At 38.8% G+C, this 19712-nt stretch overlaps 1 protein-coding gene across 5 annotated transcripts in view; it reads left to right on the forward strand.

Moving 5' to 3' along the window:
- LOC149313805 (sodium channel protein type 1 subunit alpha) overlaps nt 1-19712 on the forward strand; it is a 154164-nt gene that overhangs the window by 99286 nt on the left and 35166 nt on the right. For 3 of the 5 annotated variants that reach the window (XM_089519824.1, XM_089519823.1, XM_089519820.1), the window contains 7 exons: nt 8224-8287; nt 9500-9641; nt 9802-10008; nt 12281-12580; nt 12924-13271; nt 14827-14959; nt 16785-17023. In XM_089519824.1, coding sequence (XP_089375950.1) covers nt 8224-8287; nt 9500-9641; nt 9802-10008; nt 12281-12580; nt 12924-13271; nt 14827-14959; nt 16785-17023 — 1433 coding nt within the window. Of the gene's footprint in view, nt 1-8223; nt 8288-9499; nt 9642-9801; nt 10009-12280; nt 12581-12923; nt 13305-14826; nt 14960-16784; nt 17024-19712 lie in introns of all 5 variants that reach the window. The other 2 variants (XM_089519822.1, XM_089519821.1) reach the window with 1 other exon arrangement.

Raw genomic sequence — 19712 nt, forward strand, 5'->3', positions numbered from 1 at the left:
AGAAAACACTGACTGTAAAAGTTGCTCTGCACAAAAGGCCCTGCTCTTGTTCTCTGAAATATTTAACATGCTTGATTCCCTTAAAAGCAGCAACTGTTCTGCAAATTTCACTTACTTCTGTTCCTCTCCAACAATTTCTTTACAAAACACAAAATATCACCCACATTTTATTTGTCTAACATTTGACATGCACTAACTTTCCACATGGTGTGATTACATGTTCCTGTGAGGCAAGAAGCTTTGCTGATGGCTTTGGACGAGGAGCCATACAAAATGTGCTAAACAGCAACTGAGCAGCAACAGTAGTGTGTGCTAGTGGGGGACCTTTCAGAGACAACCGTGGCACCATAGCTAACACTTGTTAAAATGGTGCAGAAGGAAACATTCAAACCTCTTTTGAATGTCTTTTACCATGGAAACAGTTGTTGTTAAGTGCTGTCAAGTCTTCAGTCTAAAATTTCTCCACACATGTACTACAAAGCCCATAATCTGATTGTTGCCTAGGCACAGTGAGAGTCTAAAATGTATGAAAACTATTAGGTTGGGGAAACCTGTTCCAAAGCATTGTTGTTATTGTTAACTGCCATCAAGTCGACTTTGACTTATGGCAACCCTATGAATGAAAGACTTCAAGTCTCCCTAACATCAAGCTCCCAGCTCAACATCAAGCTTCCCTGATTGGGCCTATCCATCTGTAATGCAGTCTTCCTTGTTTCCTTCTGCCTTCTACCTTACCAAGCATTACTGTATTTTCTAGTGATATGTCCAAAGTACGACAATCTCAGCTAGTCATCTTGGCTTCTAGGGAAAGTTCAGGTTTGATTTGCTCTAGGACCCATTTATTTGTCTTTTCAGCAGTCCATGGTATCTATAGAACTCTCCTCCAGCACCACATTTCAACTGAGTTGATTTTTTTCCTATCAGTTTTCTTTGCTGTCCAGCTTTCACGGTCACACATAGAAATGGGGAATATGATGGCATGGACAATCCTAACTTGAGTGTTTAATTATATATCTTTACACGTCACAGTTTTGTCTAGTTCCTTCATAGCTGCCTTTCCAAGTCCTAGTTTTATTCTGATTTCTTAACTGCAGTCTCCATTCTGATTAATGGTTGAGCCAAGGTATGGAAAATCTTGAACTGTTTCAATGTCTTCAGCATCTACTTTAGTTATTTAAATAATCTGTGGTCATTATTTTTGTTTTCTTAATGTTAACCTGTAAACCTGCCCTTGCATTTTCTTCCTTGACTTTCTTCAATAGTTGTTCCAAGTCTTTGCTATGTTCTGCTAATAAATATGGTGTCATATGCACATCTTAAATTGTTGATGTTCCTTCCTCCAACTTTCACTCTTCCTTCTTCCAACTCTTTTCCTGCTTTTTGTGTGATATACTCAGTATACACATTAAACAGATACGGTGGTAAAATGCAGGCTTGCCTTACCCCTTTTTCAATTGGAAACCATATTGTTTCTACTTATTCTATTCTAATAATAACCTCTTGTCCTGAATGCATTATGCATCAGACCAATCAAATGTTGTGGGGTGCCCATTTCTTAGTGATCCATAGTTTTTCATGATTGACATAATGAAAGGATTTGCTATAATTTATAAAGCACAGTGTTATTTTCTTCTGAAATTCTTTGGTGCACTACATTATCCAACTTATGTTTGCAATATGATCCCTAGTGTGTCTTCCTTTCCTTAACCTAGCTTGGATATCTGGCATTTCTCACTCCATGTATGGTAAACGTCTTCATTCCAGAATTTTGACCATCATTTTGCTTGCATGGGATATTAATGCAATGATCCTATGGTTAGTGCAATCCCTTGTATCTCCTTTCTTGAAGATTGCAATTTATATTGAGCATTTCCAATCTCTGGACCATTCTTTTGTTTTCAATATTTGTTGAAAGATTTTAGCTAGAACTAGAGTAGATTCTGTCCCTCTACCTTGAAGCAGCACTATTGGTATGCAATGTGTTCCTGGTGATTTATTTCTTCCAAGTGCCCTGCGTGCAAGTATGTAGTTGCTTGACAATCATGCAAGTGCACCATATTGCTTCTGGGAGAAATAGAACAATTAAGAGATGATTGTGTGATTAGTGGTCATCCCATAGGACTTACGTTACTTTTCTCAGGGGTGTGGAAAGGGTTGCCTCAGAATGAAAATTGGCCGATATGGTGGCTGAAAACAACATGACATCACTTCTGGGGCATCTGAAAAATGGCGGCAGAGCCTGCAGAGGAGAAGCTGGCAGAATTTGGTGCCAACTCACTTCTCAATTGCTTACCTGTGTACTAAACACGTATTTAAGTCAGCCCACAAGAATCCATCCACCTGGTGGGATTAAAAGAATTAGAGGACTGTTTTCTATTCGTCTGTATTAGTTATAAATCCCTATTCTGTCTGTTAATCTACTTGAATAAATCTATTTTTAAAAAAAATAAAATGCTAAATTAAAGAAGAAAGTGGCTTGATGTATTATATGAAAGTCTGATGCCTAAAATAAAAATCTAGTGTATTCAGTAATGTTCCTCTTTGCAACCTGTCAACTGGTGAGAAAACTTTACATTATGTGAACGGAGGAGCAGTTTTAAATTGGTACCAAATTTAAAGAACTCCTGGTGACATTTGTTGGATGGTGTTCATTTTTAGTGTTCCTGACTAAGGTGTCTTTTCAGTGAGTCAGCCAACTGTTTCAGGGGTGGGCTGTTATTACTTTCTTGAAGTATTACATTGTATTCTATTGTGCTTTTGCTGGCTGTCCTTGTCTGTCCACCTTTTCCAACCCTTGACCTACCTTTTTGCATGTGTGTGTGTATGTGTGCATGAAAGAAAGAGAGAGTGAGAGCAAGCATGCATATGTCTGTTTGATTACCTACTGCCTGCCTAGCTGGTCTGGTTTGGATAGAAATTTGATCCTTGAGATCCTTACCTTACACATGTTATCTGCCTCCACCTCTTTGAAATGTGCATGTGTGTTGGGGGGAGACTGGTATTGAGTTTAATTATTGAATGTTATGTAACATGGAATTTTGGGACAAACTCAGGGAGCTTATCTACAATGATGAAAAAGATCAATCGCACCTGGCAGTTGCAATGAGCTGAGCGCATATTTTTTGATGATGGCTCCAAGTTGACTTTGATGTGGAGCTGAGGGCAGAAGGAGTTTTTGCTGGGCATGACGGATTGCGTCTGGCAAGCCTGGTTTGTGTCACCATGTTTTTCTACTTCGGTGCATGTTCAGCCATGAGATCAGCAGTGAGGTGTTAGATTGGGCTACCCATCTCCCTCCCCTCAGTGCCCGAGTATCATTTTGTTTTTATTCTTTGTATGCTTTCCCTAACTCTGATGCTCCCTCTCAGCCGATCAGTCTTGTGTCATCATAGTTTATTTCAGTGAATGGAGTGTGTGCATTCCCCATTATTCCCTCACTTGCTGGTGTGGAGATTTACACACACCCTTCCCCCAACCGCCTATCATTTGCTCACTCATTAGTGCGGAGATCTGCAGTGTATGTATGGGAGGAGGGAGTGTATGAGATCTTCCATGAGCAAGCAAGTGAATGATCTGGGGAAAGAGAGTGAAGGAATGTTCACACTCCATTCACTGAACTAAAAAACAAAGATGACACAATGCTTACTGATCAGATGAGGGGCAAAGTAAAAAGACAAAACAAATGTGAAACTTGGGTGGGGGGCAGAAAAGAGAGGTGGTAGCCTGATCTAACCCTTCATCTCTGATCTCATGGCTGGACATTTCCAAAAATAAAAAAATAAATAGAATACATTTTTACTTTTGCTTTCTCCATCATGTGTGTGTGTGTGTGCACATTTTAAATTCACTCACTCACTCACTGGGGTGGGAAAGGAGGAAAGGGCTTCTGCCTTTTGCATGGGGAGGCTTCCAGCCGGCGTGCAAGTGGCCTAGATTGACAGGCACTGAATAACAGCTATTGGTTGATAGGCTGATACAAGCTAGAAGGCAAAAACAGCAGAACAAAGTGATTTGCTGGGGGAAATGTGTAACTATTTAAGACCAGCCAGCGTCACCTTGCTATATCTGTTCGTGGGTGGCATTAATGGGTTGTTGTGCAGTCATTGCAGACAAGGAAAATGCAAGACAAGGATGGTTGTGTGTTTTTTAATCAGTGTAGACAACTCCAGGGTGACAATGAAATTGAGAGCTTGAGAGTAACTCTGTGAATGAATCAGGACTAGTTTTAAAATAAGGTAAAGTAGGGTGGATGCTTCATGGGACAGGTGCTGGCAGATGGGGACCAGTGGAGAGATGCTGGAAGAACAATGTTGTTTGTGCCACAAGGACCTGCTGCTTGCCTGGATGGGCATCGGTGTCAAAGACAAATTCTTCTGGCTGTCTTGTCAGATTTTGTATATGGGTTGGGAGGCAGCGAAGGTGTGTTCCTCTCAAGAAGTAGTATGTCTTGGATTGGCCCTGGGATCAGAAATCAGGTATGAATGGGGTATATATAACCTCTCAATTGGCTCAAAATCCTAGATTATCTTAAAACAGCTTTGAGAGAATAGAGTTTCCCAAGTCTAAGGGTGAGAGTTTTATTTTTTATCTCCTAAGACTCAGTGCACTTCATTCTTATGCAATAGCAAACTGAATATATTTCAAGTTGGTAACCCATATGCTTTCATCAAGGCTAGAAAGCAGTTAATTATAATGAAAATTAATTTGACTTTTTGAGGTTGTGAGATAACACTTGCAATGTCTCTGGTGGATATGAGGCATCATCAAGCAGCCTCAGGCAATACTGTTTCCTCACAGTATTTTGCATTATGATGTTCTCTCAAAAAAGTTGCAGCTTGATTAACGTTGTTATCCTGGTCTTCCTCACACCTGCGGACTCAGCAGTGAGTGTGAGGCTCTATATGGCAATGATAAACACTGACATCATTCTGCTGTCATACAAAAAGCAGAAACTTTATTAGTTACAGCTGAAGAAGCTTGGCTCAGCCTGGGTCTGGATCCAGGCATTGGTTAACTTGCCTGCTATCTGATGGAAACTAAATGGCCCAGCTCACCATCTTGCTAGACAGAATGACATGTATGGGATTCCACATAGGCAGAAGACGTTGTGTGGTTTCGTTGTCATCTGGATCTGAGGGAGAGCCATTTGTCCCTGAACTGGGGATGATCCTTATTGCCTTCACCCCATGGTCCCTTAAGATAGCCCTCCTATACTGAGTATGACTGGCATTCAAGCCTCATCTACCCGCAAACTAGAACCATTCGCTATGCTACAACCAGCCAAAGTAGTAACAAAATCAAATTATTGGTATGATAAGAAAAAGCCAATAAACAACAACTGGACCCCAAAATATAAACTGGAAGGATGGGTACGGCTGACGCTGCTGAGCCAACCGGCTATTGGAGTGAGAAGGAACTGGTTATATGGCCAGTGAGTGGACCAGAGGGAAAGCTACACTTGGTTCACATGTTGGCAAACCTATGGCACATGTGCCACTTCTAGCACGCAGCCCAGTCAGCGAGGGCATGGCAGCTGCCAGTGGAAGGGGCGGGGGACGGGGCATGAGTACGCAAACGCACACCGCATGTCCCTGCTGCTTGTACCAGACCAGTTTGCCCAGGAACGAGCAGATCACTACAAGGAAGGGTGGGGAGGCACGGCGCAGTGGGCCAACTCCTTCTTGCAGCCTGGGTCTCCAATGCAAAACCAATGAGGCACAGACCCCTGGGGGACATCATTTCCTTCTTGTCCTCCTCCTCCTAATCTTGGGAGTTTGTCTTGGAAATTTCTGCAAACAAGGTTTGCCTTTTTCCTCTCCCTGCCTTCCTCCCTTTCCTCCTCTTCCTTCCCTTCCCTTCTCTCCCCCCCCCCCCCCACTTTCTTGGCAAGTTTCTTCAAATGAGGTTCTCCATTGTCATTCTCTGTGGCTGACAGAGAGTGTGGGTGCTTTCAAGTAGTTTCTGGGGACTCTATCCCAGGGGTTTCTAGTGACCTACCATGGGGTTTTCTTGGCATGTTATGTAGACGGGTTTGCCATTGCCATCTTCTGAGACTAAGAGAGTGTGTCCTGCCCAAGGTGGGTTTCATAGCACTGCAGGGACTATATTTTGCATGTGTGTGTGTTGTCTACCTTCCGGTTTGCCATTAGTCTTCCTATGAGGCTGAGAGAGTGTGTCCTGCCAAAGGTTCCCTCCCAGTGGGTTTCATAGCCCAGTAGGGACTACATTTCTGCTGTGGGCATGAATCCAGAGAATCAGCCCTGTTAGTCTGGAAGATCAGTATGCACAGGGTGTTCTGTGGAGGGCATTCAAGGAAAATGTAGGACTTGATCACATAAACACTAAAAAACACTCCTATAAATTTATGCTTCTTAGTCAAGCTAAAAGGAGAGGATATTCAAGGAAAATGGAGGACCTGACCAAATAAACGTGAAAAACACTCCTAGAAACGTCAGTTCATGCTTCTTAGCCATGCTCAGAATGGAGGAAATTACAAAATAAATGCTAAATAATAAATCCAGGCTTCTTAGCCACAGCCAAAATGGGAGATGTTCAATAAGTTCAAGAAAAATGCAGGACATGCCAACATAAAAGCTAAAAACAGAAATATAAATTCAGTTCATCAGATTTATTTACATCTATATTACATATTGTTGTTGTGCCTTCAAGTTTTCAAGATTTGTTCAGAGGGGATTTTTGCCATTGCTGTCATCGTGCCGCATCGATCGTATTGGAGAGTCAGGATATGAATAATTTTATTTATATTATTATTATTATTATTATTATTATTATTATTATTTTGAGGCTGAGAGAGTGTGACTTGCCCAAGGTCACCCAGTGGTTTCCATGGCTGAGCTGGAATTTGAACCCTGGTCTCCAGAGTTGCACGTTCCATGTGGAGAGGTGTGGTGTTAGGAGGCCTTATCACTTCTTTCTGTCCCGGAAGGAGTCCAAAAGGTTCTCCATTTTGAGCAGGCTTGTGATTGTTTCTGACTTATTACGACCCTCTCTCAGGGTTGTCTTGACAAGGTTTCTTCAGAGAGTTCCCCCCCCCCCCCATGGCCACCCTCTGAGGCTGAGAGAGTGTAGCTTGCCTCTGTTTTTGTGTTCTTTTGACTCTTTCCTGATTTAGGGCGACTCTAAGTTTCTTCAGAGGGGGTTTGCCATTGCCTTCCTCTGAGACTGAGAGAATGTGACTTGCCCAAGGTTTCCGAGTGGGTTTCATGGCTCAGCTGGAAATCAAGCCCTAATCTCCCGAGTTGCACACTCAAACCGCTGGCTCTCTTTGTTCCTATTCTTGTGCTGTACCTTCTGTACTTCATTATGCTTGTTATTGTTGTTGCTGTGTGCCTCCAAGTCGTTTCCAACTTATGGGACCAGAGCACCTCCTTCCCTTCCAAGCATAGGTTCCTGGCAACCCTAAGATGAAACTATCATGGGGCAAGCTTTATCAGAGGCTGAGAGAGTGTGACGTGTGTGTGTGTGTGTGTGTGTGGTGCCTTCAAGTTGTTTCTGACTTATGGCTATCATAAACTAACTCTATGAAACTAACATAGAGTTTTCTTGGCAAGTTTTATTGGGGGGGGCGGGGTGCTATTGCTATCCTGAGGCTGAGAAAGTGTGCCTTGGGTTCCACCCCCCCGAAAAAATACTTCCCCAGAAGGTGGAAGTACTGCCCCTGGAATTCCCATTCAGAGACTCAGTGACACCTGGTGCAGGAATGCCACTGAGTTTGGGCACTCGGTCTCTGAAAGGTTCGCCATCACTGCCTTAGCCTCTTCTGATTCACTGACTTTCCCAGCCCTTTCCAGAAATTGCAAAATGTTCACAGGCTCCTGAGAACAGGGAAACTATAGAGGTGCCTGGGAGCATGGCATACACCTGCGCGCGCACACACACACACACACACACACACACACACACACACAGAGTCTGCCACTGTAAGACACAACTGGTACTCTTCCTCCTTCAATATAACCCTTCTTTTTAAAAGTCTGTCAAGACCATCCACCACAACTAACCTGCCTTCCCAGTACTGTTTGCATTGTAGTTGGTAGAACTGTGGGATTTCAGGAATGAATTCATTTAAGAAAAAGTATTATATTATTCAAGGCTTCTGAATTATTTATTTTTAATATTGTATTATTGTAATATTGTAAGAAAACATTTAATCTAATATTGCATTATTGTAATATTGCAAAATTATTTTTCACACACACACAGGCAATTTTTACTTTTTGGAAGGACAAAATGATGCTTTGCTTTGTGGGAACAGTTCTGATGCAGGGTAAGATCCTCTTCCATCAATAAGCTTTCAAAATAAATATAAAGCAGAATAAGCTTTGATTATTATTATTTTTCTGTTACTTATACATAATTCATATAACATATACTCCACTTGAGTATTGGGTTGGATATTTTCAGATTTAGATTTATTGTGTAATAATTTAATTGTTGTGATCAATGAAATATATTGAAATGGATGATAAAATAATCCCTTCCTTCATGGAGAGAAAGCTAGACTACATCTGCACTGCAGAATTAATGCAATTTGACACCACTGCCATGGCTCAATATTGTCAGAGAGCTCTGGTGCCACAGCAAACGACAAATCCCAGGATTGCATAGGATGGAGCCATTACAGTTAATAGGGTATTAAACTGCATTAATTCTGTAAAGTGGCAGTAGCACTAGTTATAGCTTTTCATACTAACACAGCTGATTCTCCCTCTGAAGTACCAGAGGAAAGGTTGAGGGTGAAGCAGCAGATGTCTGAGGATCCCAAGGGATCAAAAGATAGAGAGAAAGTCATGATAAAACTAGGTTGAAATGTAGGTTCTTTTTAACATTGCCTTAACCCAGTGCTTCTCAAATGGGAGGCGCACCACTGGGGGGCATGAGATTTGCTCAAGGGAGGGTGCAAGACTTCAAGGCTCTGATTCCTCCTCCTCATCCTCTTCCCAAATTTATTTGTGTGTAAAATGTATGCAAGTGTTGAACTGAATACTGAATTTATTTAATTAAAACTGTTCTAATTTGAACGATGTTATTTCGTTATAATTATTAAAATATGAATATACATGAATGTGCAAATTAAAATACACACACTAAATCAGCAAAATATTTTTATTCATATACTACTATGAGTGTATATGTAAAGGGAGGCAGGGACATAGCCAGGATTTTGGGAAGGGGGGGGGGGTCCAGACTAAGTGCCACCATTATAATGGGGCTTGAGTGTGGCAGTGCAGCAGCGCACACCATTCATTATATCTAACGAAAGGGGGGGGTTCTGGACCCCACGGACCCCGCCCCCCTTGGCTACGTCTCTGAGAGAGGTCTCAAGGGAAAAAAGTCTGAGTACCACTGCCTTAATCAATTAGCTGCATGTATACATTTATCTACTATGTGATAGGCATTTTAATTACGGTAATAAATGACTGTTGTTAGTGTAACCTCTCTTTCTCTCTCTCTCTCTCTCTCTCTCTCTCTCTCTTAGTCAATGTCCAGAAGGATATATGTGTGTGAAAGCTGGTAGAAATCCCAACTATGGCTATACAAGTTTTGACACCTTTAGCTGGGCCTTCCTGTCTCTTTTTCGATTGATGACTCAGGACTTCTGGGAAAATCTTTATCAGCTGGTGAGAGAGGAGAATTTAATAGCATAACATTCATTATGAAAAGAAAAACTGGACAACTAACCTAGGCATAAATCTAGTATTGTCCTAAACACAACAACATGTTGTGCATGCATATATATATATATATATTCAAATGTGAATATATTTTTATTTTCTCTAGACGCTACGTGCTGCTGGCAAAACATACATGATCTTTTTTGTCCTGGTGATCTTCTTGGGCTCTTTCTACCTGATCAACTTGATCCTGGCTGTTGTTGCCATGGCTTATGAAGAGCAGAATCAAGCCACAATGGAAGAAGCGGAGCAGAAAGAGGCAGAGTTTCAGCAGATGCTTGAGCAGCTGAAAAAACAACAAGAAGCAGTTCAGGTATATTTGTGATGAAGAATTAACAGGACTAAATTTCAGCATAATATTATTAATTAATATTAATATTAATTGCAGCATAATAATATTTCTGCCCCAAATAAACCCTATGTTAATTTTGCATAGAATAAGAATTTTGCTGGGGTTTTCAACACTTTTCTAGCATATGTTTAGAACACCAGGGTTTATATGGAGAAAAGATATTGAATGCTTTTCTGGTGGTCAGCAGGTATTAGTATCAAAGGGCTGCTTTAGGTAGAAGTTCTTAGTTTTTCCATCTTTATCTGTATCTCTGATGTTTATAGGTCAATTCTTTAGATATTTACCCAGAGGCAAGTCCCACTTTGTTCCGTGAGATTTCTATTTACATAAGTATGCTATCCACAGGATTGGAACTATGCAACTGGAACTAGGCTTCCTCAGAAGCCAGGGACATTATCACATGTGGCTTTTAAAACACAATTATAGTTGTAAAATAGCACCTTTGGTGATACTTATCACACAATGTCATTTCCAACCTGTAGCTGCTGTGTTTCCCAAGCATGGTTGGGATGTACAGTACCTTTTCAAGTAAGCTCTCCATCATGCTGCTATACTCTTAGTCCTCAAGTGTGAAACGTCACTGCTGCAGCCATTACAATATTGGCACTCACATGGTGTCACATCAGTTTCCTCCTCTGAGCCTGACCCACTTCCATCTCCCTATTTCCAAGCAGCCCAATTTCCTTAATTTTTGTTCTGTTTATTTTCATTTCTTTTAAAACTTAAATCATGTTAGCATAAATCCAGAATGGCATTAAAAAGTAAAAATACAAATAAAATAAAATCAACTTAAAGGAACATTGGGTAGGCCATATGGCAAGGAGGCAGGGCAGGGTTAAGGGGGAGTGCAGAAGACAGCACAGTGGCAGAAAGAGTGCTATTGAGATGTGTGATAATGGCTGATCTCAAACTAGTATGTTTTAGTTTTCTTTAACTAGCACAGTTGTGGTGAGAACAGGACTCATATGATAATATCCAAAGGTCCCACTGAATTAAAATAAATGTTGTCCCAAGTAAGCCAGTACAAGAGGGCAGATTTTTTAGCATTTTTAGTCCCTGTGCAATCAGATACAGGTCTGCTCAGATGTAATCACTTCCGAGTTACTTGCATCTACAGTAAGTAGCCTAAAATTGCCACATTTCATATTTTTACAGACATTCCATTTTGGAATCTAGCATTTTCCAGCTATGCTATCTGATTTTAACATTTACAATTTTTAAAATATGTAAAGTGGAACTTCGAATAGAAGTCTAATGTGGCAAGATAAATTTACTTAACATGATTACAAAGCACAATACAGAGGTTTCTGCTAGTAGGGAAAGCATGTAATGACCTTGTAAGAGTGTGTGTATGCCTGAGAGAGAGACAGAAATTGGGAGAAAGAAGGGGGGGTGATCCAAGATCTGGCTTTATTAAAAGTTGGGTTCTGTCTCTCTCTGAGAAAATCTGGCACCCTCTTTACTGGTTTTTCAGCACCTTTTAAGCAGATTTGTTATTTCAACAAATGTTTTTAAAACTTTCTGAGTTAGAATGGTCCCCTGGTATCCTCTTGGGTTTGGTTCTAGGACTGCCAGTGGATACCAAAATCTGTGGATGCTCAAGTCCCATTATATACAACGGCAGAGTAAAATGGTGTCCTTTTATAAAATGGCAAAATCAAGGTTTGACTACTGAAATATTTTAAGTATTTTCAAGCTGTGGATGCTTGAATCCGTACATAAAAAAACCATGTATAAGGACGGCTGACTGTATTTTGACATTTTATCTGTCTTTCTGTTTTTATTTCTTATTATGTCTTATTTAAAAGTTTTAATTTTAATTATCTGGATTTTTAATGATACTTTTTATTTATATTGGCAAATACAATTGTTAGCCCTGCAAAAAGCTGACCCACTGAGTCAATGAAACTTGCATAAGTCTTATCAATTTTCCATTAATTAAATGGTCCTAATTAGGTTAATAATTGGATTTAGGCCATTGCTAGTGGCATTGGGTGCGTCAGGCAGAAAGACACGTTTTCTTACATGAAATAAATAAATATCAATACAAGTATGTGAAAAAGCAAGTATAAAGGAAAAATGCCTTTTAATAAGAAGAACTACTTTGACTGTTGGAAATCACAGTTTTGTTGTGTTAATCAAAGATATTGTTGCATATTTTCTTACATTTTCGTTAAGAAAATGGTTCCTTACAAAAAGACAGTAAAGCAAAACTCTTAATGTTTTATGACAGGCAGCGGCGACAGCTGCAGCAACAGCATCAGCTGAATCAAAAGAACCAAGTGCCGGGGGAGGAATAGGTGGACTTTCTGAAAGTTCTTCCGAAATATCAAAGCTGAGTTCAAAGAGTGCCAAAGAGCGGAGAAACAGAAGGAAGAAAAGAAAACAGAAAGAGCAATCCGGAGGAGAGGAAAAAGATGAAGATGAATTTCACAGATCTGAATCAGAAGATAGCATCAGGAGAAAAGGTTGCCGATTCTCTATTGAAGGGAATAGGTTAACATTAGAACGGAAGCACTCTTCTCCCCATCAGGTATAACATTAACAGAACCCAGAAACTAAAACAGTGGAGTTTATTGTGCAAAGCTGTGGTCATACTGCAGGCACTACAATATGCTGCCTGGTGACCTTACTGGGGACAACTGACCTTTAGCAAAATGAACAAAAAACTTGGCTCTTTAAATACTACCATGTAATAGCTCCAGAGCAGTTCTGTTTCTAAAACGTTGGAAAGGCATTCTAGGGAGCAATTTTGTGATGGAAGGAGAAGTACTGTACATTACAAAATTCCATAGTGGCTTTCTTTGTTCCTGATGTTTGGAGGGTTGGGTTGGAGTATTTGGGCTAACTGCTGTCTTCTCCTGTCTCTCCTGCAGTCTTTGCTGAGCATGCGTGGCTCCCTGTTTTCCCCAAGGCGCAACAGCAGAACAAGCCTTTTCAGCTTCAGAGGTAGAGCAAAGGATATAGGATCAGAGAATGACTTTGCTGATGATGAACACAGCACATTTGAAGATAATGATAGCAGAAGAGATTCCCTTTTTGTGCCGCGCAGACATGGTGAACGGCGCAACAGTAACATTAGTCAGGCCAGTAGGTCATCCAGGATGCTGGCAGTGTTTCCAGTGAATGGGAAGATGCACAGCACTGTGGATTGCAATGGGGTGGTTTCCTTGGTTGGTGGACCATCTGTTCCTACATCGCCTGTTGGACAGCTTCTGCCAGAGGTGATAATAGATAAACCAGCTACTGATGACAATGTAAGGAAGTTTTAAATAGTTCAGGCATGGTGGCCTTTTCTTAATGCACCAGCCAGTGTGTCTACAGAATGGAATCCCTTGGGAATGATGATCCTTGGTTGGTCAAGCTGTGAATGCTCCTGCATCTTGTAATATCTTTTCTATACTAACAAAATCAAAGTTTAAACCATAATATTTGCAAATCAAACAATGAAAATATATCTGGAGAATGTGCAAAATATGATGCTTTGTGTTTTATATTCAGAAAAACATGTTGGATCTTACTTTATCTGGCTTTACATTAATTCTTTCTGGCCAGATGCAATAAAATTTCATCTTACTCTACAACTTAGAGGAAGGTATAATTTTTGATACCATATGGATTCTGACACTGCCTTGGTTATAGATAAATCTGACTACATTCTGTCTCGTGAACCTCATTACAACATACAAACAACGTGGCTAGAAGTTCTGGTTCCCCAAACATTGGTAAAATCACTCCAAAATTTCACTTTGTACATATATATATATATATATATTTATACATATATATTTAGCATTTTCATGCATCTTTCAACATGATACTACCTCCATCTTTGGCTGACAAAATAATTATGATATCTAATTGAGATATCCCATTGATACACACACAGTTCAAGCTGCAAATATACATGCACTCATGTGCTGTTACGTATACATATTCTGTTTTTCTAGCTATCTGTATAAAAATAGTAGAACCTTCCTGTGCTAATTTGGAGAAGCATGACAATGCTGGACCTTTTTTTTTTCCTTTACCTTTTTGTTCATTAATTTTGAATGAGAAGCTTACTATCCATCTTAAATGCAAAAGATAAGCAAGTGACCTGCCACTCCCCCCCCCCTCATCTTTCAGATTTTTTGTTTTTAACCTGGAATTTATGTTGTTTCTCTATATGTGGGAAATGCTCACACATAATTTATTTCAGGTTATAGCTAATGACTGATCATTTAAGGTCTTGTGTTGCAAGCTATACTGTTCTAAAAAGAAAGAGTGTAGGGATATTTACAAAACAAAAGCATAGATCTCAAATGTAGTATGGTGAGGTGGAAATCAACATTTGGCAAAGCCTGGCATACTGTCCAAGGCTGAAATCCTATGCATCATTACTTGGAAGTAAACCCCTTTGAAATCAGATGTACAAGTTGAAAAGTATGGGTAAGTGGGATTTTGCAAAACTAATGAGAATGAACAAAGCAGTTTTAAACAAATTAACCTAAGACACTCATGTGATGTTCACTGTAGGTCACCTGGAAAACACACACACACACACACACACACACACACAATGAGGTTATTAAGATAAGGATGGCATGTTTCTTACAAATCTTCTAAAAGACTTTGAAATACCAGGTTGATAATACAATGTTATAAAACATTTGGCATGAATATTTAAGCATAAAAGCATGATGCATGTATGCCTTCAAATCTAGACATTCTTCATAAAAGCTATTATAGTCACCTTCATTTGCAAAAAAATCTTATATTGCAATTTCCTCTTTGCAGGCCACAACCACAGAAACAGAAATGAAAAAAAGGAGATCCAGTTCTTTTCACGTTTCTATGGATTTTTTGGAAGACCCTACTCTAAGAGAAAGAGCCATGAGTATAGCTAGCATAATCACAAACACCATGGAAGGTATATATAGCAAGGTCACTTTCAAAATGCTGATTGTTCTACAATGATGTGAATTCGTTAAATGCCAAGAGTAGCCCATAAAATTGTAGTAGATTATACTGGGCGTTCTCAAGTTTTCCATACTTAACCCAGAAAAACAATATATGAGAAGCGTCTTGGAAGTTCATGCTACAAAGATTTATGAAACACAGGAAGAATAAGAATTCATACTTTCGATTAGAACTAGAAAATAAGGAAAAGCAAAGTCAGCTTGGAAAAGACTCTTGCCCAAACAGCAAGGAAGTTAGAGATGTAGAGAGATTTTCAAAAAAAATAGTTTTCAAAGAAGTTGCCATGTTAGGGCCTGAACAGACAGGCCAAAATAAAGCTGCTTCAGGTCACTTTGGAGGTATGCTGTTTAAATGATGCATGCGCCTAAGAGGACGGAAGCCACACCAAAGCCACGCTCCAGTCCTAAGAACTAGAGCGCAGCTTCTGGCCTCTTAAGATGTGTGTGTCATTTAAACAGCATACCTCCAAAGTGACCCAAAGCAGCTTTATTTTGGCCTGTCTGTTCAGTCTCAACATTCTTGCAAGAAAAAAGGAGAAAGCAAGGGGAAGGAAAAAAAGAGGAAACATGGCAACACCTTTAAAATAAACTAGTTTTTATTTTTGTATGAGCTTTCATAGATATATACCTACTTGTTTGGATGCAGTAATGTGTGGTTCAAATGACAATAGCCTCAGTTTAGTCATTTTTGGCTTCTAGTAAGAGTTATAGTTATATAACCAAGCCAAAGAGGAGGAGGATATAAAAACAAATGCCAATACCCATTAAGCCTTTTATTTTACATTTATAGGTTTGATAGGTTGGGCAGGTTTATTAATACATTTTATTTATATCATGCACTTTTCCCCAGTACAGGGACCCAAGCAGCTCACATCATCATTAAATTGAATGGAAACTATTAACTTGATAAAAAGGGGGAAATAAATGGTACAGTACATTTGTTGAAAGCCTTGATTTTAGTAGTCAGTCAGTTGCCAAATAAAGAAAAAAGCTTTATTAATGAGATGGCACACTCATTAAAATCCTCTTGGAGGGGGGGGGGGCTTTCATTTTTCTCCTTGAGAAAGCAGCTGATTTATGAGTGTGTCCTTGATTAAGAAACTATCCCCCAAATGCATCAGACCAATACATTGAAAATAAGGCATTTTTGAGACTTGAATTCAGCAATTATATGCCTCCAAAATGCATTTCATATGTCTGTTCCATTTTGAGATTGAATAATATGTGCAAATACTCAGTTTACTCTCTGTACACTTTTTCCAAAGTATAATTTTATACACCTCTATGACCCACCCCCCTTACTTGCCATTTCCCCACACAAAGTAATTAGCAAAGTTATATTTTTAATTCTTCTTCATAGAAGAGATGCTGCAATTTCCCAATCATTATAGTGACTCTTCTCTGCCCCTTTTCCAGCTCTACGCTCTGCTTTCTGAGGTGAGATTGCCAGAATCATACATAGGGCAGTTCTACTTTGTGCATCGATCTTTAATAGAAATTATTTCAGTGTGTGGAGATGGAAGTAGCAATTTGTAAACTATTAGTACTTGATTAACCCTCCTTTTTATAGTGTTCATATTACTGACCCTCATTTGAAATTCTATGTGACATATCCGTCTAGTTTTTCTCCATTATTTATTTAATTTTCGACTTTTGACTATAGGGAGAAGACAAATATTATAATTTTATTTTGTCTCAGTCATGTTTCAGGTAGCATTTTCTTTATCGTGGATATCATCATTATACAGTTTCTTCTTCCTCTTCTTCTTTTAACAGAACTTGAAGAGTCTCGACAGAAGTGCCCACCCTGTTGGTATAAATTTGCAAACATTTTCTTGATCTGGGACTGCTGTCCATGTTGGTTGAAAGTAAAGCATTATGTTAACATTGTTGTGATGGATCCATTTGTTGACCTTGCAATTACAATTTGCATTGTTTTAAACACACTTTTCATGGCAATGGAGCATTACCCAATGTCAGAAGAATTTGCAAGTGTGCTGAATGTTGGAAATCTGGTGAGTCCTCCGTAGGATATTTCACTTTTAAATATTACTTGTTCTAGAGGTGTACTTGAATTACCACACTAATATGGTTACACTTTTCCATTTAAAATGAAACTAACTGTATAGATCTTTGAAGGTCAATATATTTGTTGCCACATACAGGAGTTGCTATTTTTCACTCATATAACCTCCATTTACCAGTCCACACACAACAAAACACTGTTCAGTGTAACAGAGAAGGACATCAAACTATCTAGTTTAAAAGGCTATGAGTGGGAATATAATAAAATATCAGGAATGTCCGGGTAGCACTGCTTAATGCTTGTTTTTATTATTTTATATTATGATATTATCAGCCATTCCATGACCATTTCATAGATAGCTGAAAAGAACTTTTAGCAAAAAACCACAAAAGGTAAATTTGGGGTTCCAAATACACTTACTCTTATCAAGCAATACAAATAGTCCAAATATACTACAGTTGCCCCCCTTTATTCATGTACTTGAGACCCACACACTTGAATATTCATGGAGGGGCAACTTCCGGTCATTCTCAATAGCCCCCCCCCCCCCCCGCGATGCACACGCCACATGCACTCACGGGCACATGCCCCATTCAAGCCTATGAGACTTGAATATTTGAGTCTCCATTTTTGCAGGGAGGGTTCCAGAACGGATCCTCCACGAAAACAGAGGGCCGACTGTATTATCAATAATGGAGCAACATATCTATGGGAACTAATAGTGAAAACTACTATAGTACAAATGAGATACATTTATTCCAACCCAAGGATATTCTGCTCTACAAATTCTGTCCTCAAAATTTGGAGTAGTTTGTTTCAGTCTTAATACTGGGAATTTTACCACTGACACCCTTTGGTGTCACTAGGGGGTGTGGGGGGTATGGACCACACCAGGTGGCACCACACAAGGGGAGTGACACTCAGTAAGCGGGGGCCCCACTTCCATGTCAGGGAGGGAGAGAACCCTGCCCTGCGCAGCTTTACTTCCAAGTAAAGCCATGTGGGACAGGGAGCTGGGCATGTTCCCTTTTGCCTCCACCCCCAAAGCCGTCTCTAAAGCCCCAACCTCCACACTAGGTGACACCCCAGTGTGGAACGCCACTACTGACATCTATTATTGCGAATGAGTTTGTAGACAAAGAACTGGGGAAAGCTTTGTGGGTGCTATAGACATTGTGGGTGCTATTTAAAAAATAGATTGTTTTCATATCAAGAAGCACTATCAGTGTAAGAACATGGCCCCATTTCAGTTTGTCCAAATTAGATATATAGCAGAACAACTATCCTAAGATGCAAATATGCAAATGATGACATATTTTGAATGCAGTCTAATACAAATAAATTAATCTCTCATTTTTGTTTAATACTTTCTGAGATCAAACACCCCAATTTACTTACCTCATATAGGAGCAAATGGGGAGATGATATATATTATTTTTTGCCTCAATTTTTTATGTTTAATAGCATCTCTTCAATTGTAATTAACTTATTTCTTGAAAAAAAAGTATTTAAGATAAAGACTGGTATTTTATTCCATATAAACCAATCAAGATCTATTTTCAAATGTTCTATTAGCGATGTGTTTAGTGAAGGGCAGATAGCTTGTGAATCTTTTGGTTTTGTAAATAAGTATTTTTAAAATTGGGGATGAGCTATTGGGTATGGTTTAAGAAAGTGCTGGGTATAAAATAACCTCAAGAGATTTCTTCTGTATCTTTTAAAATATGAAAAAACAAGCAGAAGTTTTAGAAATAAATATTTTTTCCCCTGCTGATGAACAAAAATCTATATTGCTATATTATGGGAAAAGAAAGAAATACCTTTGTTTCAAGACTGGTTGGCTACCAAATGGCACGTGGATGAGTAGATTAAGTAAACATATAAGAGAAGAGAACAACTGCAATAGAAGAACAAATTTATAGAACAATTGAGACTTTAAAAAACAGCTGACACATGATTACTGATGCAATTTGTTCACATAGTTATTGGCTGAATTATTATAAATTATTATAATTATTATAAAATAAGTTTCTCCTCTCTGTATCCCCTTTTCCTTGATTTTGTTATTCTTTTTCTTTCTGCTTTTTTTCCTTTACCTCTAGTAATTTATTTATTTATTTATTTCCTTCCTTCTTTCATTTATATTTATCCCACCTTTCCCCTAATATAGGGATTCAAGGCAGCTAACAGTAAATTTAAAACCTTAGAAATTAAAAACAATCCAAAAACATTTAAAAAAGTATACATGTAATATTTTTTAAAAACAAGCAGTTCATAAAGTTAAAAACATTAAAAGAGTAAAATGTATTTAATATATATATATATATATATATATATATATATATACATACATACATACACACACACACACACAAACATTAAAATCTAAATCACACAGCATTTAAAGTCAAATTTGTATATTGTATATTGTGTTATTGGTTTTATCTATTTTATGATGTGTTTTTAACTGGTTTTAAATTTTGTGTACACTGCTTTGATCTTCTAGAAAAGCGCTATAAAATAAAAAATATTATTATTATTATTATTATTATTATTATTATTATTAAATTGAAAAGCCTGCTGTCATAAAAAATGTTTTTACTTCCCACTGAAAGGAGAGTAGGCATAGGGCCATCTTGGCCTCTCTAGGGAGAGAGTTCCAAAATATGGGAGCAGCC

This window comes from Sceloporus occidentalis, unplaced genomic scaffold, assembly GCF_023333645.1.
Source record: "Sceloporus occidentalis isolate IW3139 unplaced genomic scaffold, rSceOcc1.0.p SCAF_4, whole genome shotgun sequence".
In the NCBI taxonomy this organism is placed as follows: Eukaryota; Metazoa; Chordata; class Lepidosauria; order Squamata; family Phrynosomatidae; genus Sceloporus; species Sceloporus occidentalis.